Below are 27,581 nucleotides of genomic sequence, written 5' to 3' on the forward strand. Positions count from 1 at the left end.
CTCAGCTAGGAGAGACAACTCCTTTAAAGCCACCCAGCTTTAAGGAAATCATTCTTATGAGTGTGTTTGGCCTTCTACTCTCTCTTAAGGTTCCCTAACTTCTCCTAGTAATCAGAAAGCATTTAGACCAAGAAAGAGGAAAAAAATTTCAGGAGACTTTTCTCAAGTTGCTCCACTGCTGGCCAAGCCACTAAATCACTCACTTTCCTGGTTGGAGACAGCACGCCCTTACTGAAGTACGGGAGAAACTATGGGACCTGCTGACAAGATGGGGTGAAGGACCTTAGTGCCAAGTTGCCAAGTTCTTGGACATGAAAAAGCAATCAGGCTCTGAGTGTTTTTGCTGAGAGTAAGAAAGATATCTGGTGTGTGCTGTATCTGTGACACTTTCCTACACTTAAAACAAATTCATGGATTTGCAGCATGTTCTCACTGGATTTACAATGAGTTTCTGAAGTGAGTTTTATCACTGTAAAACCAGACAGATGCACAATAAAAACTGCAAATGCTTATTAGATACTCTGAGAAAGCACAGTGAGACGAGTCCTTTTGCCATAACAAGCTGCAATTACAGCAGGGCTATTGCTCAGGACTCCCTGTTTTAAAGGACCTTGTCCTGCCATGGTCTCCTTAAAATTGCTGGCTGCAGCTTATGAGATTCAGTGGTGACAGGGAATGTAAGCAGGGATGGATGCTGATGCATCACAACATGATGCTTTCCTCCCTTGCCATTTCCTTGTGCTCTTGTGAATAGCTACATTGTTTTATGGATCTGAAGAATGGGGCATGGGACCATGAAAGGAATTAGGTCAAAAACCTCATGAACAGTGCCCAGAATATAAAAGGAAACTGCACTGCAGTATGAGGCTCCTTGGTGTGTGCCAAGATGATTGTGCATGTTTCTCTAGTGACCTTAGAAATGGAGCAAAGCAGCACTGGCAAAGTCAGAAATTTTTAACATCCTTACAGGAAAGGCCACATCTGAGTGCTGTACAAGTGCTAGCTCACTAGGCTGAAACTCTTCAAGAGTAGTTTTAAAAACAGCCTAAAGTTAGGCTTCCAGCTCCATGCATAATAGCCTGAATTTTCCAAATGGATTGGGAAAAAGAAAAAAAAGCAATCAATATACGTTAATCCTCTTAGTGTTCGAAGTTCAGAGTAGCAATGGCATTCTTTCCTGTGAGAAACCCCTACTGAAACAACTTGTGTTTGAAATTTTTCCCTTTTCTTTTGTTCCTTCCATTCTCTAGACCCTTCATCACAAGCAAGCTACTCCTTATGCCTTTGTTTCTTTGTGTTGTCTCTATCCCATCCCTTGCCTGGCTAATGTTAAGAGGAAAACACATCATATACAGGATGAAGATTTCTAAACCACATGTGTTTTATTTTGGGAAACAGACAAAATGGGATGTTTAATTTGCATACAGGAGTCAAATATGGTCACGCATGCAGCATGATTGAAGTGAAATATTAAAAATGGTGAGCACTTATGTTCACAGAGGAATGCACACCTCTGCATTCCTAGTTCCAGTACTAAGCAGATGCTTTAGCCAGCTTCCTAGCTTCCATTTCCTGCTTAGCCTTTTCTCTGAGCTCTCTTTCTCTCTCAATGAGAAGTACTTGTTCTTCTTCCCACTCCTTTAGCTTCTGCTCATGTTTGGCAATGTCTTCCACTTCACATGCTGGCAGCTTTTCCTTGACAAGTTGGGTGGTCAGGGTTAACAGGCTTTCAGATTCAACCTTGCCAAGTGAATGCAGCTTGGAGTACAGCTCCTGTCATAACAAGAGATTTGGTAGGGAGTGTGAAGGAAAGAGCCAGTCAATCACAAAATAATCAGCCACAAAACACTCTCCTATAACTGATACATCACTGTTTGCATTATTATTATTATTATTATTATTATTATTATTATCTGGGCTATACAGGCCTGGTAACTATCACATCGAAGTGTTTGAACTGTGGTAATTGGTACCATTTCTTGAAATGCTATTATCAAGAATATTATTTTTTGAACAACAAAACTAAACCAATGAACTTTTAGTTTCATTAACCACTGAAAACGTCTTCTTTTTCCAAGTTCATTTATTTGATATTAACAAAGATCAGCTGACCAGTCAACCATAACAAATATAATCTAAACACTTTGGTTTTGTGTCTTACCTCAAAACCAGCCCGATAATTTGATCCACACTGCCTGCATCAGCATCCCTCTCAACAGACACATGTAATTTCAAATGTTTTAACAGCATACTAAGTAACTCCCATGGTTCTTCTTCCTAAGTTACTGTGATCCAAACAGTGACTACACTTACATAGACTACACAACACTGTTAAGTGATATTTTTTTCAGGGATATTCTACACTGAAGCTAAGAGCAGAGTAACTCAGTAAGAAACTGCAGTTTTTCTTTCTCAAGCTTTACTTATCTAGATTTCATGCAGCATATGTTAATTCACTTAGGATGATGAATCATCCAGTGATACTGTTTCTGGCTAACTAACACTTTGATTAATTGCCTTAAAAGTGCAGACACACAACCAAAGAGGAGATGACATTGCACTGGAAGATTCTGTATCCCTTGTTCACTCCTTATACATATTTTCCTGATTGTTCTTTTAAATGAAAGACTTTACTGAGCCCAGCAATTGCAGAAATGTTTTATGTAAGCATGCGTTCTAAAGAAAGGTACATCCATACTTCTTTCATTTGTATAAAACTTCTTGTTTTGCACTGAAGGATAATGGAAAGAAGATGTGGGAATCATTCACCTCCAAACAAAATGGCAGTTCTAGAGCGATGCAGATATCCAGACTTCCAGCTATAACTGAAAGCCTATGCACTGTGCTGCTGGCCCACAGTGTTCCTTTTACCTGAGCCCATGCTGGCAATAATCTGCAAAGGCACTTCTTCTCAGCTCCTGGCTGGAGGCTCTGCCTTGTTCTTAGGGAGGAAACTACTACATCCCTTCTGAGGCCTCTCCAGTTCTCTCTCCCTTAGCCAGAACAACTGCAGGCTTTGTTGTGTTTTATTAGGCCCCTGAAGGTTTGAACTGGACAGAGAGCAGATTAAAGACTCTTTAAAATGCTAGACATGCAGGTCTGAGGGGTTTTTAAGTTTATTATAAAGAATAAAAACAAAGCCAATGTCTTCAAAGCTAATGGACTAAAACCAAATTGAATAAACTTATTCAGGTGTATTAGTCTCTGTTTTGTTTGAGGTATCAGTAAGTAAGTATACAAGGCATCAGGGAGAAAAGTGAGGAGACAGTACAGCTTGGGTTTGGGGAAGGAACTTGACAATTATGCTCATGTTTACAGACTAGATATACATTTTAAATGTAATTGGTTTACATCCTTCAGATTCTTACTATTAGACTCTACCAAGGATGTACTGAAAAGGGGCTTTATGCACTGAACTTGAACAGTATGAAATTGAACTACAGAAAGGCAACCTGGAAACTAGCAGGTCTTGTCTCCTAAGCCATTACTGGTATCACTGAACTTCTGGAATATTCACTGCTCTTCTGTGATATATCAGTAAAACTAATTTAGGAAAGCAGAAGGCTGTATGTCCTGCAGGTACCAAAAGGGCACATTCTTAAATGGCTAAATCATTGATTTTCATAAGCAGTCTCCAGGGCTCTGCATGCAGACAGTTAGGGGAGGTGTTCCCAGCATTTATGTGATGAAATGTTTGCCCACTGATCATTCACAGATGGAAGGAATTGCCTGAGGAGCATTGTACTGAGTAGTCTCAGCATACGGGATCCAAAAATGGGTAATTACAACACAAATGACAGTGTCAGTGTCTAGATTACAGCTCTAAAGGCTTTATCTTGAAAGAGCCAAATGCCCTCAAGTTCTGTTTGTTTCCGTGGAAGTGAAGGACATGTATCCGTATCTGTTAGGCTGCCATGGCTTTTTCAGGTACTTCCACAAATGTTCTGAAGGTTGGTATGTGACACTGAGTCCATTCCATGGAATATAATGGAGGAATACGTGTGTGTCTGGAGCAAATCCATATGCTTTTCCTTGTATTCTGAGGTGTATGATTTGTGAAAGAGAACTGGGCATGCAAGAGGCAGAAGCAACTGGTTTTGAGTTCAAGGAGAAAGACTGGGATATGCTGGCTAATGCAGGGCTGAACAAAGTGCAACTGAATTGTTTTCAGCAGCAGAAGTTCAAATCCTTTGCTGGGGTTACACAGAAGAGCAGGTGATCTGTCCCGGGACAGCAGCTGTGAATGCACACAGCACCAGGTTGCTTCAGAGTTGCCACCTTCCCTCACACTTGTATGGATTTCTAGTGCACTAGTCTACCCTGTGAATGACACCTGTAAGTGTCCAGGATTAAGCTGGGAAGAGTGACTACTGCTGTCCTGATGGATTTGAGAGGAGAGTCTCAGAACTCTTTCAGGCTTGGCTGAAATGGCATTCTGACTTGAGAGCCCCTTTTCTCATTCAGAAAACCTGAAAGTGTGGCTTATGGACATATAATTACTGTTGGATGCCTAGATTCCACATGAGGGCTATGTCTTTCTCATTTGCAGACCTTCCTGGTGAGACCTTAGGAGTTAAGCAATGGGTCTGTAATTTTTTGGCCCAAAGTCAGGGCACTCACTGCCACACCAATGAATGCCTGAAAGGGGATTAATTATGGAACTTGTGGAAAGGTTGAGGTGAGAATAAAACTACCCTCTGTCCCCAATTGCCTGTCCCCAATTTGATATTTAGGCCTTGTTTCGAGCACTCTGCATTATTTTCTTCAAGGCTAGACAATGGATAGGCAATGAGAGACACATAAAAATGTCTCACTCCCTCTTTCAAAGGGCACTTGTGTTTACCTAATTCACTGCAATTCATCCAGGCATTAATTACCACATGCTGAACACTCACTGATTTCCAAATACTTTAATTAAAAAGTTCTAACTGCCTACAAAGCAAGTTTAATATCTAAAGATTAGTGGCAAAGTTGTGTAAATAAAAATTAAAGAAAGGAAAAGTCTGTGTGTGTGAAGTGAAACCATAGGATACTTGTCTTTTAACTTCTGAAATTTCTTCAGAACAGTCTGTATCCAGAACAACTGTGCAAGGTCACAGCCGTCCAGGTGACAGCAGCAAGGGAAACTGATGGGCTATGAGATGAGTACTGCTCCTGGAACTATAAATCAGATGAGTTTCAACCTAGTGTATTTGCTTTTTACCACAGCACAAATCAGAGATGATAAAATATAATGAGCTCATTATATAGCTATGAGATGATCACATAAAATGCACTTGTTATACAGATGCGCTGTAACAAATAGCTGTTTTTCTTACTGTTATCATCAGCATGACAATCTAAAGATAAAAGAGAGGTGATAAAAACTGACTTAATTCCCCAGACTGAAAGTACAGGATGCAACATTTCTAAATAATTGTAGTGTACACAAATGGACAATAAATTCAGGATGGTCTCATGCCTATTATAATTAATTTTAATGAGCAAGAGCCCACACAAGGTCAAATAATGGGTCTCTAATGACATAACACTTATGCGAACAGGACTGGATTTATCATTTTGATGTATGAAAAGTGAAGATAAAATCCCAGCAGACAGACAAAAGACAAGTGGCCTTGAGCATTTACATCTTTGCTGCTTCCTGATTGAACAAGTGAAAACGTAAGGTGACATCAGTTTCAAAAACGTCAAGTGGGACTCCTACTAGACTGACACTGAAGGGGTGTCAGTCTATTAGCCACAGTAAGTCAGCATATATATTTTCTAGTATGTATCACAGAGATATACTACAGCTTAGGATATTTAAATAAATGAAACTCTCTTACTTTGAATCGACTGTAGTACTCAGGTGCTTTAGATTGCTCTGTTTCTTCTGATTCTGCACTCTGTGACTTCTGCTCTAATCCCTTGACTTCTTCAGCAGAATCTGGACCAGGTTTGGCTTCAAGGACAGACTGTAAAATGGTCTCCAGGGCATCAATCTGAACAATCACATTTGTCACGGTAAGCATAAACAGTTTGGAAATACAATCTGAGTAACACAACTGTCATGTATTCAACAACTTCATGAGTTCCTCAATTTGTCTAGGGTTTGTAAGCAGAAAATATGACTGCTTTAGTGTATTAGGCTGAGTTCTTTAGATTGGAGCAAGAAAGATACCTCCAAAACCATACACCAAAAGAGGTAACTCAAAATGGTAGAAGTTGCAGATGTGACCTGTCCTTGTACTGTCATGTATTACAGAGATGCTTCAGAAAATGGAGCAACAGACAGCAGAACCTGCTGAGCAGTGCCCTGCCCTTCTGTTTCAAGAAAGACTGCAAGCCTAGTAATTACGTGAGCAAAAGGGAGGCTCCCATGACCAGGGACACCTTCAGGAAAAAGTACCTAAAAGAGGAGGTGAGACCTCAGCAATGTTTCAGCACATGTTGTGGTGGTTTCTTAAGTTACTCCTAATCTGAGTCCAGGATCAGTCTGATGCCCCACAAAATTCCTAAGCCTCAAGTCCCTTAGTCACTGCTGACTTCATAAATGAACTGAATCTATCCACTCTCCCCAGATGAGGTCAATACCTTCTAGAAATCACTCTGTTGACATTTTGGACCAGTACCACTCAGGACATCATCTCAGAGGGCATAGCTGTGAGAGTAAGAATATGTGGTATTTCATCCTCACTGCTAAGAAGTATGTCTCTGAGCGAGTTCAAAAACTTGAGAAACAAAGGTGTTTCCCCACCCCCACAGACATGTGCTCCCTGCGACACAGATCCACATGTCTCTATAGGGAGGGAAAGGCTTAGAAAACATACTTAAATGGTCTGTGGCAACAATACACACTCATTGCCAAGGACATGCCAGTAGAAGCAGTGATTTTGTTCTAAACATTACTTCTGTCTTGCAAAGGCCTCTGAAGTTTGCCAGGCATATTCTCATTAGCAAGGCACAGAATTCACAGGTTTTACTGGATTTGACTTATATAAAATTCCATTTGTTCAGTGGGTTATTGCCTTCATACTTACAGCTTCTTTGCAGATTTTACTGTCTCCTGACAATGAAGCCACAATCTCCATCACTTGCAAGGCTCTATTCAAATATCCAGGTGTCCACATCAGTGGCATTAGATTGTATACAGCTCTTAGTCCCTTATTCAATTCCACTTTTCCTGTGATAAAAACATACTTTAGTGTTACTACTTCAATACCTGAGTCTTAACAGAATCCATATAGGTTGGCTCTGGTTTTCAGAAGTGACAGCAAGTGTCCTAGCTTCTGTCGTAAAAACAACACACTTCTATAAAGTTGCTCTGATTGAACTACTATCTTATTTTATTAAGGCACCTTCTTTTTGCACAACTTCATGGTTATTATGTGCTTGTTTCTGATTCCTCCCCATTCTGCCTCACCTAGAAATTTTGTCCAGATGGAAATCAGACTAGAGTGGCCAGCTTTTCTGGTTGTCTGGCTTTGGAACACCAGCTCTCAGAAGGATGTCTGAAGATGGCAGATAAATGTCTCCTTAGCTTTCAGGGACTGACTGTGGAATACATGTGCATTAAATCTGACTTTCTAGATTCAACTCCGTGGACTTTAGGCTTTACCCACAGATTACAGCAAATGCTCTGGTTAAGTATACAACTTAGTACCCTTCTTTCTGCTGGAGCTTCCAGAGAGAAAATAGGGGAGACCTGCCAAAATGAAATTTTGGTTCTTGATTTAGAACAATGTGTGCACTGAGGTGTTCATTGACTTTAGCAGGACCTGTGATGTACTGCACCACTGACAATGTGGTTTTTCTTCTGACAGTAACTACTAGAGAACATGAAACTCCTACATAATAGACAAAATGCACATCACATTGCAGTTGATGTAATTTACAATAATTGTCACTCTAAGGCTTTGATTTTGTCACTGTTGATGTAATAAGTAATACCCCTCCAAGTGCAGCTCACAGGAGTTGTGTCCAAGCTCTCAATCTAATTTGCACTCTGGCTATAATGACCTAAAACTATGAAATGCACCTTACTCTTCTTTACATGGAAGAGAACAGTTTAGGAGAAGCAAGGTAATAAGTGCACAGACAAAGTCTATGGACTATGGCTAAACTAAAATAGCTAAGGTGCTTGAGGCCAGTCTGTGCCCACAGACATCTTTCACTCTCTGAGAGGTCGGTTCCATTAGTGTTGGCAAGACTTTGGAATATGTGACATAACAGTAAATAGCTTTTGATCTACTGAATGTCAGTGTCATGAAACAAGCACTACTGCTCACAGACAAGAGTGAAGTGCATTTGTGAAATACAGCCACTACTCAACCAATCCATACAACATTAAAAACTCTCCAACATGAATGCCAGCTGGACAGCAAAGTCCCTATTTGTATCAGTGTCTCCACTGGACTACAAACTACAGCTCTATGGAAAATCCTGCTTTCAAATTAATTTTCACATTTACTGCCCTTTCTGACTGAAAATTGTTTTTTGTTTTACAGAAATGATAAATGTGAGTCAGCACCCTCACTCTGCCACCACACATCATATTTCGAGGCCACATTTAAAGTACAAATCCACTTATATTCTCAATAATGCAGTAATGGAACAACAATTCACAATAAATTGTAAATAAATTAATTTCTTTCTAGTAAACAATCATTTTGTAGAGAAGAAAAAACCTATCTGCATTATATTCCTCTAAAGGTTTAAAGGAAATTCAAGAATTACTTGCCCATTCCCCTTCCCTCCGATTCTGAACATGTTCTGATCTAACTTCTCTTTAATAATATAGTAAGTCATTAGCAGTGAAGACTCCTTAACAGATACAGGATAAAGGCACTATTATCTGCTGTTCACAAGCCAAACATTAACTTTACAGTGAGTAGTATATGTTCTAAACACAGTGATTTTCAGGCTGTGCTCTCTGACTTCTTAAGGTTTAAAGATTGTTTTAAGACACTTAATAACTAGAAAAAGAGTCTATTGTTTTTAACCTTAAATTTGTGTAATGGAAATCTGTACTTTTGGGGTATTTCTTTAAATTTGTTGGTCGACCAAGAAACCAATCCTGTGTTCTTTAAGAATGTTTTCTTTCTTTCAGCTGCCAATCCAAACCTGCAGGGAACCCCAAAGCCGGTTCTGAAGTTGTCTGATGAAGGGCATACTATTCAAGTCAGTACTACCCTCCAGGCTTACAAAAGATTCACTCATGACTCTTGAAACTGTCCTTCCATTATTTCTTTTTTTTTTCCTTTGTGTTCTCTTTGATTACACTTTAGTAAAGCAAAGATGGCAATTTTATTCAGCCTCTGAAGACACCAGGGAAAAGATGATTAAGGGAGGTGAAACTTACCAAGGAATGCATAGCCATACAGCTGGGAGCTGAAACCCACAGTGCTATTTTGCTTTAGACTTGCAAGCACTAGTGATGCTCCAAGATTTCTCTCCTCTTCCCACTGCAAATAATGTAAACTAAGTAAGCATTCCTAAACAAACACACAAAAAATGGCAGCAAAGACAGCATGTGGCTTTCATCAGATGTCTTAGCAATAAAGAATTGTTAAACATGTCCAGTGTTCAGTTATAGGAGTAGTACACATTACACAGAGGAATACCTCTGTTCCCAGAAGACTGTAAAATGTGAGTGGTTGAAATTTTGCATGGAAGTCAATCAGTGCATTTTCTTCAGGACAATGGATTACACTGCTTTACACTGGCCAAGCTCTGTCTCTGTCCTGTATGTCCTACCACTTGCTTCAGGCTAGCACTGCTGAAGAAAACTATTACATGGCTTCTGTATTACAGCAGCCTTTTCTTTAAAGTATGTGGCAAGATATACACTCCACTACCCCTCACTAGAATATGAAAATGCTGAGGGAAGCATATGCAGCTAATGGCTGCTTTGAGTGCAAAATCTGCTCTGTGAAAAGAGCATGTGCGACTCACCAAGACCCCTCCATGCCACAGGATTAAAAGTACAGCTGTCTCTCCAGCTACAAAGACGTACCAGCTGTCTGAGCCAGACCACCAGCGATGGCTAAAGAAGGGTGCCCTATCAGTAAGTATGTTAAAACCACAAGAGTAGTGTAAATTTTATTTAGGTTGTTCCACAGCACAGTGCATTTTTCATGACCAGAGAAGCAAGTAAAAAGAGCTTTATTGCAAGTGCAAGGAGGTGAACAACTCCCATGGTTAAGAAAATGAGGAAAAGGAAGCTATAAAAGGCAACAGACTGGAGGAAGTCTGACTATCTTAACACATGGTTTTTGTGACAGGGTACTTCAATGTCTTGTTGATTACCTTATGAACTGAAAGAAATACCCCTGGCGAAGCAGCTTTCTGAAAAAATCCCTGAAGCGCACTGAGCCTTAAAAAACACAAAAGTTTTGATCTTCTGGTTTTACTAGAGTTCTCTTTTCAAGGTACGGCATTTTCTTGTGTCTCCACTCAGGTGCTACAAAAATTTGCATGTTATTCTCTGACACAAAATACCAGCACCTGACAGCCAGGCAAGGTATTTGCCCAACTCAGAAAAAGCATACAAGGGAACAGGGCTGCTTTGCGCTGAATTCAACACTCCAGGTGAATGTTATAAGAAAATCAGATACAACCAGAAAAACAGGGCTGTTACCAGCCTAGGTTCTTTTGGGAGCTAGCGGGACTGCTTTGTAGTAGAAGGCAGCAATCATACTGATTATTTGCAGCTCTCAAGGAGGAAACTTTATGGGGAGAGCCAAGACCAGTCCAGCTTTCAGTGATGTGTACAACAACAGAGAAATGGAAGCTCCCTATCACCACTGCTATACACACTAAGAACTAATACAGTCAGATTGCCCAAGATTTAGTTCTCAAAGTTGGAAACATTTCATTAGGCTGCTGGACCCCAAGCTAGAGTCAAGGACCTATCTGCAACAGGGCACTGGCTGACCTGTCTTGCACCTTGGGAAAAAAAAATGGGATTTTCAGGAGCAGCTGAGCATTTCTCCTTACTCTGTCTGCCCCCACTTCCTAAATCAAACACAGAAAATTGGTGCTGAGCATCATGATGTTTTAAATAGCATCTACAAATAAAAATACGATTTCATTGTTGTCTTTGGATGGGGTTATTTCAAAATGCATATTAAGTAAGTCACAGCTATGTCAATATGCTTGCCTTCAACATATTGTATGGTCACACCACTCTTGCTTGCACATTCAGCTTTCATGAAACCCTACACATACTGATAAACAGTTGTCTCTGCAGTAAGGATATGCAAACAGTGTGGACAAACACACTAAAAAAATGAGATTTTCATGCCTACGCTTTTCATATAAAAGTGACTGAGCATACTTGATTTCTGGGTAATGAAGAAGAATATTCAACAGGGCAAATGCGCATCTCTTTTCTTTGGTGAAAACTGAAATTACAACCCAGCTGGGTAAAACTTTAAGATACCTGTAATATGTATTTGGAAGATGTTTCATGTGAGACAAATGGAGGCTTCAAGCATTTTCCTTATGCATGACAACATGCTATTGAAAGCTTGTGCCAAACTACATGAAAAGTAGCTCCCTAAAAGTGATGGGCACTGCAGAACCCTTTGCTGACTGAGCCCCTTGTGCAAAGGTAGAATAATGCCACTTCCAAGACCCTGACCTGTCATGTTGACCTTAAACAAACAAGCTGTGAATAATAAACCCCTCATCCTAGGAGACAGGAGGGGTGTAACAAATTTAGTTTTAAAACGAATATGTATAAGAAACAATACACCCAAAGCCAAATAGGATACTAAAATACCTAGTGAAAATGCTCTATAAATCCACACCAGCACCATCATCAACATTCAGCTTAACAGGGTCCTATACAATATGCACCATAGTTTTTTTGTGGTAATTGATAAGAGTCTGCTTTGAACTATCATTTCATATCCTTCAAATACATTACATCTGAAAATCCCAACACACCTTCCCTTTCAGAGAAAGGAGCAAAAGGCCTGACAAGTGATTTGATGGCTTTCACACTTTGTTGGTTTTTTTTTTCCTTTCTTTCTTCTGCAATTGTAAAAAAAATGAAAGCTACAGAGTATTTATTTTTTCCAGGTAAAGTTAGGGGAAATAAAATATATTCATGATTGAATGCCCAGCTGACTGCATTATGACACTCAGAAGTAGAGGCTTTGTGTATCATTTTGAGTGTGGTCAGCTTACCGCGTGATCAGACTTGGTTGCCAGATACTGGTATAAAACATAGAGAGAAAGAAGCTGTGTTGATAATTCATCAAAACTTTCTTGGAGCATGATCTCCGTTACTACTGACATAGCATCTATGGAGGAAAACAATACATAATCAGCACAGCTCCCAGTACACAGTTGCCTTTTGTACCCACTTATGTTCCCCCATGCTTTATTGCTGTAGTATGCTTTGAAATAATTAGGGAGAAAGTTAAGCATTTCTTACATCTAGAATACAACTACAGAATTAGTCTTAGTCATTAGGGTTATTCAAACACACTGCAAGAAGGAAGAATGGGCTGATAGCATGAAACTACAGCAAAGGAGCTCTCAAAATCATCTTAGCTCTACACTCTTCAATTGGCCCTTCTTTGCTCAGCTCTTCAATTATTAACCTTTAAAAAAATATTTTAAAATTATTTCTTTGTTCCTGTGTTTTGATTACAAACAAGAGAAGACTGGCTTAACTTCACTACCCTTAGGGTGACAGGAGAGTACAAAGGACCAGAAATGTTGTCACAGATCACCCACAGCAGTCTTCTCTATTCAGCAAACAATGCTCTGAAGGAGCTCTGCAGGGAGTTCCAGTGACACTCCCTGTCAGAAAGGACAGTTTGTTAAACAAAAGGCCTTGAGTCTCACACAGAAAAGAAGTATGGATGAAATAAGGGAGAATTCAAATATGGGGGTGTGTCTCAAAATAAAATAAATACATGTATTAATTTGCCATTTAGCATAACCTTCAGGATAAAAGCTGTTGTTCCTTTCAGTTATTTGTTTTACAAGAGCTTTATGCAAAGGAAAGCTTACTGTAAGTCTACAGTACTAGAAGACCTGAAATGAAATTAAAATCTTTAATATGTCATCGAACACAAGAGGATTATTCATCTGAACATTTAAACAGTCAGTAGTGAGATGTACCCCCAGCATGACAATTCAGCATAGCTGGCTTGCTCCAGTGACAGACAGAAAGCCTAGACAAGTTTAGATATGTAGCTTTTTGAACAGTTAAACGTATGGAAGATGAACACTACCAATATGCATTTTGATTCTGATAACATTCTAGTTAATTGTCACTAATAACTCCTGTGACATTATTAGCACGTAAATCAGACTTGTAAAAACTGAAGAAGATGGTTTACATTTGTAATAGGATTAATAACATTAGAAACTGTGAATCTTACATGTTTCAAAATTCTATAATGAATAAAAACCCAACAGAAATGAGAGAAAAAAATGCAGAAAAATAGTTTGAAGGAAGGAGAAGGCACGTTTTACTGTGACTTCAGAAAAAATACGGCTAAAAGTTGTTAATTCAAAGAAAGGTTCTGCAAATATAAGAGCATACAACAGAGGATTCAGTATCGGTACATGTTTTCTTACCTTCATATTTCTTCTGCTTTATAAAATAATCCAACAAAATATTGAATGTAAAATTATCTGGAAAAATTCCATACTGAACCTAAAGAGAAGAATGAAAAAGCTCAGTGTGCAAACGTGCTGTACAAATCTTTCCAAGCACAGCCCTACAGGTATCAGAAAGACCAGAACCATGGCACTGCACACTGCTGCAATGTACAGTCAAGCAACACAAGGAGATTAGTCTGCCTCCTGTGATAGAGACCTTCCAGCTTTTGATGCACTGCATTTGTTTTGGCATTTTATCTAAGCCTTTGGGACCAGGAATGGCATTGCCTGTCATGTTTTTTATGCCTCTTCTGCACTTAGCATGTTTTGGACACCAATGCTCTTTAAAACCAAAAAGCTTCCTGGGAAAGAAGAGGATTTTAAAAGCTGTAAAGAGATAGAGCTAAAATTCAAATGCAACATTAATTTTTATTTTGACAAAGAAATACCTGAACTTAAAACCACAGTGTACAGGACCTGGCTGCAACAGGAATTCCAGTCAAGCCACATTTGTCTCAAAAAGCTGATCAAACATATTCATGGCTTTTCCTTTGTAAATCTTACTTTGTTTTTTAATGTGTATAAGGCTTTGTCTTGAGCACCATATTTCAAACACTGTCTGATCCAGCTGTGGATGGTCCAGTCTCTCAAGTACCAGCAATTTGGACTATGACGAAACCTAAAAGATGATAAATAGTTCAGGTGACAATATGACTCTGTTATCACAGAAACAAATTCTGTAATCAAGATCTGTGAGTTTCAAAACCCCACTATTCATGAACTCAGATACAAATCTCTCTGTGTTTGCCTTTGCAATCAATCATCGCTCTCTAAAGAGTTCCAGATAGCCCTTTCAAGTAAAAGAAATGAAACTGTAACACCCTAACAGTATGCACAAAGGGGAATCTGACCTTTTCACAAATGTATAATATTTTAAACTTCTCACTTTCCAGAAAGCCTACTGCTTTTCTCCTGAAAAGATGAATACCATAAAATAACCGCTTGGTATATATATGAAGATCAACTTCATACATAAATACTGCTACAAATACTGTGGTGTTTTTTAACCTTGTCCTTGTGATTCTATAATATTGTATTGTTGCTGGTCTCATCAAAGAGATGTGACTGATGATATCCACAAGTATCAGAATTACATCAAAATATAACTGAGTCTGAAACTTTAGAGTTTGTGTAATCTGGTCCCTCCCATACTCTCTAACTCATGCCTCACTTCACCACTTAAGAATCCATTACGCCTCAACACAGGTCATCCCTGGGCTGCTTGCATGCTCCATTTGCCTTAGAAATCTTCATCAGTGAGGTAAACCTTATGCAAGGGGAAACTGCTGAGAGCCCTTCCCTGCCCCTCTGCACTGACAACCTACTGTGACACATCTCATGTCATGGCTTCAGCAGTATTGTCAGGCAACCTACTCCAGTGCTTGACCAATTTGTAAAATTGAATACCTTTAAGTTCAGCCTCTTTTATTTCATCCTTATTTCACACACATGCACTTTGCTCTGCATTTGGAGAAGTGGTGACAAAAAGCACATGGAGCTTTAACTTTGGCCAACACTCAAACACCTAAGTCCAATGTTAGAAACTGCTGCCTTGGTCCTGGGCTGAATTTCACACCCCAGCGTGAAGAGATGCATGCAGTGTTTCTCAGTTCAATTTGTATGCATGAAAAATAAGCACAGAAATGACTGCCAATTCCCTAGAAAATGCCAATGACTGAGCTGAGCTCATGTGCAGATGCCTGCAGCCCCAAGCCAAGCTCCAGCACCACTTAGAGGCAGGGCTGACTCTTCCATCTGAGCGAGCATGCTTTCCAGAACGTTTATCAGATTAACGTGGCCACCAACTCCCTGTCCCCCTCAGTAAATCTCTTGCCTATTGCTGAGGGCTACACAGATGACCAAGCCTGGAAAAGTACTGCAGCCTAGAGAGCCTTCAGAATGAAGGAGACATCTGTGCCAAAAGCAGAGCTAAATCACTGCAGAGTCTAAATATATGGAGTTTTAAGTGGCACATGAAATCTCCCCATTAAATTAGAATTTAATAGACAAAGAAAAGCATGCTTTGAATATTACATTACAACATCCACTTTGTTGCTGTAATTGCTTTCCATTTTCTTCCCTCTGGAGTTCAAACATACATTTGCTTTCAATAAAGTCCTGTATCAATAATCCTTACAGGAAGCATCAATTACAGGAATTTGGATTTAATCATATTTTGATTAAAAAATTATCGAATTGCTACAGACTGTTTCACCAGCGATTTAAGAAGGGTCAAACTGGAACACCAGCACCCAGCAATAAAGCTGCTAGCATCTTTTAAAGTTTTAATTAATGGCTAATATAGTTTCACAAGAGGAAAATAAAGACTCATCTTTCAAAAAACATGACACTGATGCTTTCAAATACCTAGGACTTTCTTTTGATAAAATCTTTGCAGAAGGAAAGCAAGCAGTAAAAAAAAAAAAAAAACAACCGAAACACCAACAAAAAAACAGAGCCAAAGGTTTTTAATGGGTTTCAATATTCAACTCTTTGCAGAGCTCTACTTATTCTCTTGAGTACACCACAGTGAGAGAGAGTATCCCAATACCTCCTGCACCTTGGGCTTGCAACAGCTTACTGTAGTGATGAAAAGCTTCTAGGTTTAAAGTCAAATTGCACTTGGACAGAAAAAGGCCTAACAGGGATGCAATGCAGTCTAGAAACAGAATGAAACTGATCCTCAGTCAACACTCATCGCTGGAATCAACATGCACAAAATTCAGAGGCATGTTATAAAAACTCTTAAAAAATCTGCATGAGCTTGGTAGGGCTGGGAATGATTTGAGTGTGCATGTGTATGGTCACTCATAGGATATCTCATGTATTATTACTGTATGTATGTTACTATCAGGATTTTATGCTCAGACCAGGTCTCCACTGTACTAGGTGCTATGCAAATGAAAAGAAAATAGCTTCTCAGTTAAGCAGTTTTCTACTTAATTCTAACAATCAATTACAAAGCAGTTGCATGGGAATGAAGAGACCGGACTGGTGCAAGAATGCAACATATAGGCACGTACAAGATCCTCAACACTAGACACTTCCATTAATCCATGATGTAGGAGAATTGGAAGTGAAAGGGAAACAAAACAAGTATGCTGCAATCTTTGATTGTTTCTGATCCATTTCAGGCTGAGATAAGCTCTGTCTCTATTCTGCTAGCTGAGAAGATAAACCAACAGTTATCTGGTTTTACAGTTGGAATCAGGGAAAAGAAGAGGTTGCTCATCATTTTGACAAACATTAACATCTTCTTCCTTCTCTTTGTCCACAAAACAGGATATAATTATGCAAGGCAATATGTTCAGGGACAGATGAAAAGAAAAAGGAAGCTAAAACTACAGAAAGCAGAGGATTCAGAATGAATTAAATAAAGGATGCCTCTAGCAATTGCTGTGTATTTAATGGAAAAACCAGAAGGTTATCTTGCAGATGCCTGATGCTGAAACTCATTTTTCAGAGAACTAATAAAACCCCAAGAAGAACAGGATTCTTAAAATGTGTTCAGAAAAGACAAGGAGAAGCAACTGTAACAGTATTAGGGAACCTCTCTGTTGGTACACTTCAATGTTAATGGCTGAAGAATCAATACAGTCATCCTTTCAGTCATTGAGCTGAGAACATCTGCCCCCACAGAAAACACGAAGAGGAATATCTGTAATACAAGAAGATCCTGAAATATCAAGGTCATTGTGAATCTAACAGCAAATAATGCAGTGGTTCTAGAATTCTCCTTATTTTGAAAAGTTATTCAAATCATGCAGTCCAGAAGCTCAATTTTCACCAACAGTTGCTTTGTACTCTTGCAAATGATTATAACATGGAAGAGATACAGGGAGCATACTGCCTCAGTACAAGGCAACCAGAACATTTTTAGCCAAGCAATTACACTCTCTTGCTCACAAATTGGCCAGCACCTTGGGCTAAGAATACACTGTCTGTTTACTAAGTTCCTGCATAAAGTCCTATTGCTTATCATTTACAACAGTGCTGAGGTACTCATGCCGTGTGAAACAAACTGAAAAATGAAAAAGTTTAACAGATGCTGAGAGCGCTTCATGGAGTGCTGTAGTACTACAGCAAGCATGACTTACTTATATTGGTGCCCTCACACACTGCAGAAAAGCTGAGTTCCTTCCCTCTTTACTTCAAAGATTCTTTCAATTTTGTTTGGTGCCATCAAGTGGTGATGCACTCTTGTGCTGCTTTCACACACCTTATATTATTCCCAAGGGAAGTAATACAGCAACCCTGAGAGCAAACAAAAGCACCTCTTGCTGGATCATGTTTTTTTCTGTACATTTGGTAGAAGGGAGTACACTGCTTTGGGGACAGTCACAAATGAGGAAGACACTGAAGGAAAACTTGCTGGATTACAGAAGAGAAAGTGCTGCAGAAGTAATATACTGCCAGGAAGAGCTCTGCTGTTCTCTTCCTGGTAGTACAGAGGGAAAGCCAGCTCAGCAGATCAGTTCCAATTCTCTGCTGATCAAAAGCTCCATTTTGTACTCTGTGGCTTTCTTAAGGGTTGATTCAATTCCTGGTACTGCCAGAGGCTATCCTTGTGCAAGACACTATTTTTTCTCCTCCCCTTCCTTTCTCCACATTTACCTGACCTAATGAGAAAGTACCTTGTAATGATCCACACATCCTAACTTCCTACTTGCCTTACTTCTTTTAGAACTAGAGAGAAATATGGGTCTGCATGTTCATTTGCTTTAATCAGGAGGGGGAAGAGTGTCAGATTTCTTCTCATTCACATAAAATTCTAAAAAGTCCCAGAGCAAAATGCAGTGAAACTTAAAATGAATAAATATAGTAAGAAATACCTCTGCAAGCCAGGAAGAAGTTCTCTCAAGGGAACAAATCCAAAGCAACTCCACATTTTACACCAGTTATACAGGGCTGAGAAACTCCCTTGCAATGCATGTTTTTTTTTCCTTCTCAGGCACATTTTTTAAGCTACAGTGCATAATGATCAAATGGATTCCAGGCAGGCTTAGCTTGGAAACTGGAAGGCTGTCATCCAAAACTCTCCTTTTGTCTGTCATTTCAAGTCACAGGCCTTGGGGAAAATCATCTGCATTTTAAATGGACGCAGGGGCATTGCTCATGTGTTGGTGTCAAAGGCAACAGCCCTGAAAAAACAATCATTATTGACCAAAATTTCCTTTTAAACATGAACAAAACTCTGTTTTTCCATCTCTTCTTTGCCTGCATCTTAGCCTTCACCTTTCTTTGTATACATCCTTTCTAAAATTTCATATATAAACCTATCAGTCCTATAGGAAATACCTCACACATTAACCGCCTACACTCAAAAACAGAGGGAGCACTTTGCTTTTGTGTTAAAAGAAAAAACTCAAGTAGCATATGTACTATAAGAAATCAACTATCAAAAGCAGTAATAAAACAGGTTAAAAAATTACACACGTCAAGGATAACAGAGGACAGTCTAATGATGAGGCAGAATCTTATACAACTAGAGAACTGGTTTGCAGACTCCCTGGGAAAAAGCCCACATTCAGCCGCTATTCTATTTTAATTTTTATTGACTTTCCCCCATCTTTTATTTTGAACTAATTTACTCAATTGCTTTGATGCTAAAATTAATTCTTCTGAATTAGGTTCATTCCATCCCCACATGAACGTGTATTTCTTGCAGAGTGTTTTGTTTTTGAGGACTTGCACAGAGCTCTAACACCATGATGGATGTCTGATAACAGCACCAAAACAGACCTAAATGATCAGATAAAAACAGACCTAAATCATCAGATATGGAGAAATGACAGTACAGACAGCACAGTCAAACATCAAGGCTGAACAGGAGACTTAAAGGATATTTTTAGTTTTCAGTCTTTTTTCATTTTATACCATATTCAGCTTTTAATTCTGTTCACTCCAATGTTACAGATTTACCTTTCCTTAACCCTTAGGCTTGGTAATAAGACTAAATCTGGAAGAGGACATATTTTGGGTCAAAGTACATACTACGCAGTTATTGAGGAAGACTCAGGATCACTCTGGTAACCACCCTCTCCTATCAGCTGAAGGGAGAAAATTCATCATTCAGTAGTCTCAGGGTAGCTACTGCATTGCTCAAAACCACATTTGTGCACAGAAAGCTCAGCTTTGCAAAGTCTCTTTCACCACATAGCAATCAACCATATGGCAGCTAGGAGGTACTTTATCCTTTACTGGCCTAGTTACTTTGACAGTTTTTAGTGTTGCTTAATAAATGACAAGCTGAATTTCTGATACAACAAGCATTTCTGCCCATTGTTGTCAATCTCTTCTATCACTAAATGCTCTTCCTCCTTTTGATGAATTTAAGGCACCCTTGTAAGTAAAACAGGAACAGCCTTAAGGAACAGCCTCATTATGTTAAAAGAAAAAACAGTATCAAAGAATTGGAAAATCCTAGATAAATGTTATAAATTTCAAAATAATGGACAATGCCCAAGCAGTTTACAGCAGTATGAAAGAAATGCATTGATTATACCTAAATGGATGTAAGAACCACCACAACATAGTAACACAACAGATAAGGAGCCTACAGCAAAGTTTAAAGCAACTTATTGGTATTCCTGGTACTGCAACAGTTCGAAGCAACTACTGGTATTTCTGAAAAAATACTTGAATTATTTACCAGTCCTTCCATCCAGAGGCAGTGAATATAACAGAACCGCAGTGGAGTTGCTCTTCCAACCTTCTGGCACCAGGCTACAACAGGCAGCCTTGAACCCCTCCAGAATCATTAGCAAAGCACAGAGGAGGAATACTTCAGACTACTCAATCAGCTTCAGCATCCCATGGGCTCACCTCAAATGTCTAAAACCTTCATTCTAATCAGTTCATAACCAGACTGAGAAAGCAACGCCAAGGCTCAAACAACATACACTCTGTACGCTCTTTGTCCCTGGGAAAATGCTTCCAGGCTGTGCTTCCTAAAAATCTCCTCTAGTCATGGTGTTTCAAAATACTCCAGAACTTTGCTTCCTCTGGTAGGACACCAATGAAGTTCACTTCCAAGAAGAACACAGGTCAGGATTTCTTCTATGTCAGCTTGGTTGAGCATGCTGTGCACGCCTCAACAGGCCTTACCTGTCTAGAAACTAAAGGTCTTAACATTTAAAAATCCAGTATCAACACAGGTCAGTGTTCTAGGTTAAAGAGAAGGTTGCCAGCTAGCTCACTAAAACTGGTCATTTGGGTATCCTCAGCATGACTGGTAGATAAAACAACATTGCTACCAAAAAAAGGTGGTGATGCCTGGTTTTCATTTCATGCAGAAAATAAATTTCTAGACATTCAGAAGTTTAATTTCAAATGCAAACTATGAAAAAAGTAACCCCCTTTTTTGGCTTAACAGAGTGATGAGGTGAACTGCAATGAAGGAAACCAAATAAACAGACTCTTTGATGAAGTATTTTTATTTTTCTCCTTGTCCTAGGATAATAGAATTATCCACCGCCCTTCACCTCTCCCACTCCTTTTTTAAAAGACAGTCAGGAAGAATCCAGTTTTCTTGTCACACACATGAAGAATATATACTACTTTCACCGTAAAGCTGAAATTCACTCTAAGAGCAACAGTTAAGATGAAAAAGGAAAAGTTGTATCATAATAATAACAATAATAAAAAGCCCAATATTTCCTTAAACTATTGACTGTACAGGACACAGCTTTTTGTGACAAATACTTCTGGACTTACAGGTTAAATTTCTGGTTTTCAATATAAATGCTATTAATAATCTAGTGATTGCATAGAGAATATTATAGGCTGAGAAAAACATAGGAACGATGAAGTGAGCTGTTGCCATAGTGATTCTGATAAGACACTCTCTAGTGCCCTTCCTTGTCCCCATAAAACCACAATAAAGCCTAATTTAAAACCAACTCTCCCATTAATTATATCTTTTCCTGGTATCCTGGCATACAAAAACATAGAGAAATTAAGAACCATACAACACATGTTTCTTGCTTCAGGTAATTTTTTTTTAATCTCAGCAATTTCCAAGTGTGTCAGGACAAAACCTGCTGCTTAAAAGCTCAAGAAAGGGTCAGTTCTGCCAGAATCTTTTACCTGGGTCTTTGAAAACCAATTAACACAAAGCTGTAAAAAATGGCATATATCAGTTACGTAAGTTGTCAAGTTAAAAAAATAAGGTTTTCATATTAAATATAAACATCTGCAACAAAGAAGTCAAAACATCTGATACCTGTAGTTTCAGCTACAACCACTGTCAAAAAGGCAACCATTTCCAAAAAGTCAACTATTGGTGCACAGTCAGGTCTTGACTACCAGGTAGTTCACCATTAATCTGTTTACTTCTCATGTCACGTCTCAATGAGCAACAGCTTACTGGTATTTTTTTGTTCTTCCAACCATGCATTTTCCTATGAAAACATTTTAGCAATGAGTAACAAAAAATGCTCAATTCCTTCTTAATATGTTTTTATCTGTTCCCTAACCACTGTAAGTTACCCAATGAGAGCACTTCAGAGGCTTATATTCAGCATATCTCTTAGTACTTAACTTCTCCTAAGACCACTGAGACAGAAATGTCCTTTATCCATATTGTGTATCACGTCAATCACATGGACCAGGCAATGAATCAAGGATAAACATGGCAAAACTGGATCAAGCATTTTGTCAGGCAGTTTGAAATTTGTGGGCTCTTACCAGCTTTGTTACTGTTTTACTCTTTTCAGAAAAAGATTGTGCAGTCAGATCTGTTATTTAAAGAGAGAGACAGCAGGTACTTCCCTTTAAGTACTGCATGTACTGCAGGACAAATATTCCCTTGCGTAGGTAGCTACAAGCTGCGCAGTAAAATGAGGTTGTGCTACCCAAAACAGGCAGAGGATTTCATAATGCAAAGGGATATTTTGTAATTTTTCCCCTTTTGAGACAGGAATACAGTCAAGACTGCTAGTTAGAAATACAGTGGTCACAGCACCAATCCTGTCTGCTTTCAAGAAGCATTTAGACAACACACTGAGGCACGTGGTGTGATTCTTGACCTGCAAAGTGTCAAAAGTTGGACTTAATGATCCTGATGGGTCCCTTCCAACTCCGCATATTCTGTGATTCTATGATAACCCACTACTGGTTTTGGTTCTGCTGCTGATCAATCTGTAATGCAAGGCCAGGATGTCCTGCTACTCTGTCTTATTGCAGTGGCCTACTCAGATCTTGTATTCAGGCCCTAAACTGACACTTAAAAGCACACAGTTCTGCAAGTCATGGTACAGGGCTCTTATATATGTCAGATTACCCACTGCAAGAGGGAAAAACATTACAACTATGTGGTATTTACATACCACACTCATTTAAGTCTGACTTTCTTTTATTTCTCTAATGAATCATGACTTTCAAAATAACACAGTACTATCTTATGCAAGAGGAACTTGCCACTTTATGATTTAATCTAGGCAAGGGAAACTGCAAAAAGAGGTGAACACTGGAGGACAGTAATTTGAATTAAGACAAAAAAAGAAACCCCTTTGCCAATAAAGCAGACAGTACCACTCCCACTGCAAATGCTCCTCTGTCGTGCTCTCACAATACCTGCCATACCTTGTCCACCCCCAGTTACACAGACCAGCAGCCAGTCTGGTTTGTCAGAGCTTTGGCACAAAAAGTGTAGACAAGGCAGAAGGTGATGGTGTCCATTTTACTCCCAGATGTCTGCTGCCAGAGGCCATCTAGTTTGCTTTTAGCTTGATTTAGTCTAGCTCTGCTCACTCCCTAATGGAACTTGGACTGAAGAAAGGAGTATTTTTCCCCTTTGTGAAATGAAAACAGTAATGACAGAAGAGAGATCAGAATTAGTTGACTTTAAAGATTAAAGCCAGCTTTATATCCCCACCAATTCTTGAAAAAAAGATTTTTCTCATAAAGGTGGAAATCTGCTTGAAAGCCAGTTGCCAAAATCTGTACTGCAAGCCTGACAAGCCCTAGAGTGAAGAGTGTGGAGTGGGGGTGAAATAACCAAAATCCCTGTTCATTTTGCAGCAAGAGAAAGGACTATTTATTGTGTCTACATTTACAGCTGAGCAAACAGGAGTTTCTACCAGCTGCTCTCTAGTATATCCCTTTCCAATTTTAACAACAAACCCAAGAAAGCATTCTTTGTTGGCTGATTAAATGTTCCCTGAACTAGATCCTGGATCAAATCCTCACCTGGTTCAGAGAGACAATATGTGGTTCCCCCTCAATCAGCTGAGGACCTGGCACATCACACATGCACATGATCATTAATTAGACTAAAGCTGGGAGGCAAGGACAACCTCAGCACCTTCCAAAGATGTGCAGCCCAGCATCCCACAGGGGTAAGTAAGGGTGGTGAAGATGGAAACCAACCACTGAGAGCTGCCACACTGCTACTTCTGAAACCAACTCCACATTGGACAAGCTCCCCCAGGCTTTCAAACTGACGTAGCAAAGGGAAGACAGAGAGGCAGCTGGAAAGCCTGGGGACATTCTCCTTCAGGGACAGGGGACATGTCAGGATTTTAGGAAATAGGTAAGGGGATGTGATTAGCTAATAAGAGAGGCTTGGACTTCTATCCAAGCTTTTCTCAACCCCATACTGTTTTCCCCCACCACCAATGCCCTCCACAAAAAAACTCCGAGCAACCAAACAAAACAACAAAACCACAAACAAACAAAAAGGTAAGGAAGGGATTAATCTGCCTAGGAACCAAAGATTTACCAAGTAAAGATCAGAAATAGAAAGAAATAACAGAGTCTATGGCAGAAGGAACAGTTGCGGGTACCTGAGCAGAGTAACTCGAGTGCTTGGTACAGAGAAGCATCAAAAATGAAATTGGACTCATTCCAGCAGATAATATAGATAGATTATCCAGAGAATGCATCTTTAAAAATAGCTCACTATTAAAGCAACATTAAAACAACAACAAAACCTCAACCAACAAAAAAAAAACAACAAAAAACCAACCAAAAAAACCCCCCCACCCCAAGTAACCATTTTTTTTCACATTGCTACTGGGCATCTTACATTCAAAAATTCACACTTTAATTTCCCATTTCTGTAAAACAATGAGAAAGAGTAATAACCTCAGAAATCACCCCAGGAAAATGTTAATCCATGACCTTCGCTTATCTACGGAGTCAATATTACTCTATTCAATTACAGCAAAACATTGTTTTGTAGGTCTGTCTGCAATCAAGCCTTTTCTGCCCTTAGGGAGTAGAACACTTTTTCACAGGCACAAATGTATATGCAGAAATAAGCAGATATACAGGCTTAATGTACCTACTTTCATTTTTGTTCTGCACTCTAATAATTCTTGATGTTTCTGAAGAAGATGGACATATTTAGAAAAAAGATGAGCTATTGGAATCAAGCAACATAAGCTGGCTTTTCAAATTTCTTTATTACTGGAGCCAAAAAGAAATCTATGGTCTGCTGGAATAATCAGATAATTTTCTAAATTATCCCGTAACCAATTGTTGACCAAATGTTTTCAGTCCTACAAAAGCAAAACCATCAATTTTTGTAAATAAAAAAGTCAGGTGTTTGAAAATTAACATGTCCAGTCATTCACAAGCTAAAGAAAGATGTATCACAATAATTTTGTTATAAACTGACTTTATATAAAATGGTGTATAATAGAACAAAATAAGATCAGATGTGTAACTGTGGTGTATTAGTTCATCCTTTATCATGGTCATCTTAAATGTTCTTTCCATTTCCAAAGGCTTTCACCTTCTGGAACCTGTATCACATCTGCTATCTGTTACTACATACTGTGCAGCAACATGCATCAAAACCATACATATTCTCAGAGCACAACAGATCATACTGGATCCACTCTTCTGCGTCATATTACTAAGCTGAACATCTTCACTGTTACCAACATAGCACAGAACACTTTTCTTGACTACTACAAAGTCCAATAATATGGTGCAGTCCCTTTTTTACATGCTTGATCAGACCACGTTCATCTTAAAAGCCCTGTGTAACACAGCAAGCTTAAACGTAACAATGATTTTCGTTGCACGTGGTAAAATGAAGGGAAGTTCTCATTGAAATAGTGCATAAGCCTTGCATTTCACAACTTGGCCAAGGTAAGACAGGAAAAAACATTTTAATGCCTTCTCTCCATCAGTCTGCCCTATAAAGTAGTACATAACTTGACATCATTCAACCATACTGATGGTTTTCTTAGTAAGTGTGGTACAGAACAGGAATTCTCAGGCACTGGAATGTCAGAGAGATGCTTTGGTTCCAGCTTTGCTTCCATGCACCCTACAAGATCTGATACTGCTTCCATGGTAGAAAACCAACAGTAACATGAAACTGCTTGCAGAGACTTTACTAGTGAAATTTTTCTTCAAACAATGTAAAGAAAAAGAAATAGAAAGCCAGGTAGACACAAATCCCTTTCCATGTTATCCTACAGTGTAATATGCCCTGGAATGTTTCAAAACGGTTGACATTCTTAGTGGATGTCCAATCCCACTTTCTTAGAAGCCTTACTTTAGTTACAAATAAGAGAAAACAATTGTAGCAGAAAATACAAAGTAAATCCAGGTAAGTGGATCAGCTTTACAAGATGTACATTTAACCCAAGAGTATTTTCAATATAACAGCTGTGGCAAGCTATGCACAGAATCAGGACATTTGAAAGCCAACACTTGCTGTTGGCGAGAAGGATATAAAAATTCTGCTAATATTCTTCTCTTGCAAGAATTGTAATGAAGGCCTCTCTCCCAATATTAAGTGAAAAATGTATCCACATGGAGTGTGGATACATTTTAATTTCTGAATCTGACAGGCCTATCTTCCCATCGACTCCAGAAATTTTGCAGATCACGAGGAGGGAACCACCCCATAATGTTGATATTGCATTCTGTTTGTAGCAGAATCCTTTTTTTCCCCTCTTGTTTTAAATATAAAGCTTTTAAAAGCCAAATGCTTATCATTTTACTGTTGACAACACACTCAAAAAATAAGAGACTAGTGCTGAAGGAAAGTCTTAAAACTTTTTGTGCTTTTATATGCAGTGCCTAGAATATTCTTGTCCAGTTTCTGTGAAGTTTAAAGGAAACTCTATAAAAAGGACAGATGAACTACAAAAAGCAGATGACTGAAAAGACATGTATTACAGGAAGAACTATTTCTAAATGCTTGCCAGTGTTGTACCTTTACTGAGAGTTCTCCTGCGCTGCACAGCATGGTTACTCTGAGCACACCCACTTGAATTAGATGTGGTTACAGATAAGGCTCGCTGAAATTTGGCTTCAGGTTCTGAAATGTGGTTACTAGCTGTTTTTTCTGTCGATTCCTACAGCTCATGCTGTCAAAAACCACAGAGAGACAATGACAACAAAGAAATTGTAAAAGATGACAGGGAGAGTAAGAACATGTGCAGAAAGAAGTGAATGCTGGAGCCAGAAAAGTGGTGGAGTCTCTACAACCAGAACACTTACATCTGACAGCGCTGGCTTGGATAGTGACCAATATTTCTTCACATAAAGAAGCATCACACACTGACAACCATAGTGAAACAGCACTAAACACTGGTATTTCTGTCATTCACATGAAAACGAGTAAACATTTTAATGAGGTTAATCTCTCTGGTGCTTCCCTTCCTTCTGTCTCCCAACCTGCCAAAGAGCAGCCCAAATTTTTTGCAAATAGACTTATTTTAGATTGCTCAGCTGAGGCAGGTGTCCAAACTGGTAAAAAGTATCATTCTGCCTACAAAAGTGTATTCTTCTCTTGCACCACTTCTCAATATCATTTCAAAATATAACTGCTCCATAACTTGAATAGTAGGCAGATATTTCTGACTCATTTATTTTCACACCTCTTTTTTAGCACACATATTTCTCTGGAGGGACTTAAAACCAAGACCTGATCAACTAACAAAGTCTAT

The 27,581-nt window shown here is 39.0% G+C and overlaps 1 protein-coding gene across 1 annotated transcript in view; it reads right to left on the reverse strand.

The window, feature by feature from the left end:
* Window positions 1-1,690: 1,690 nt before the first annotated feature.
* MRPS27 (mitochondrial ribosomal protein S27) overlaps window positions 1,691-27,581 on the reverse strand; it is a 38,568-nt gene continuing 12,677 nt past the window's right edge. Inside the window, exons 5-11 of the mRNA XM_051788400.1 lie at window positions 14,170-14,284; window positions 13,582-13,660; window positions 12,175-12,290; window positions 9,341-9,443; window positions 7,020-7,162; window positions 5,826-5,981; window positions 1,691-5,160 (exon numbers count right to left, since the gene is read on the reverse strand). Of these exons, the coding sequence (XP_051644360.1) occupies window positions 5,059-5,160; window positions 5,826-5,981; window positions 7,020-7,162; window positions 9,341-9,443; window positions 12,175-12,290; window positions 13,582-13,660; window positions 14,170-14,284 (814 nt within the window). The 3' untranslated portion in view covers window positions 1,691-5,058. The remainder of the gene's footprint in view (window positions 5,161-5,825; window positions 5,982-7,019; window positions 7,163-9,340; window positions 9,444-12,174; window positions 12,291-13,581; window positions 13,661-14,169; window positions 14,285-27,581) is intronic.

The sequence above is a fragment of the Manacus candei genome, unplaced genomic scaffold (genome assembly GCF_025592945.1).
Source record: "Manacus candei isolate 608988 ecotype Guabito, Panama unplaced genomic scaffold, ASM2559294v1 h1tg000024l, whole genome shotgun sequence".
NCBI lineage: Eukaryota > Metazoa > Chordata > Aves > Passeriformes > Pipridae > Manacus > Manacus candei.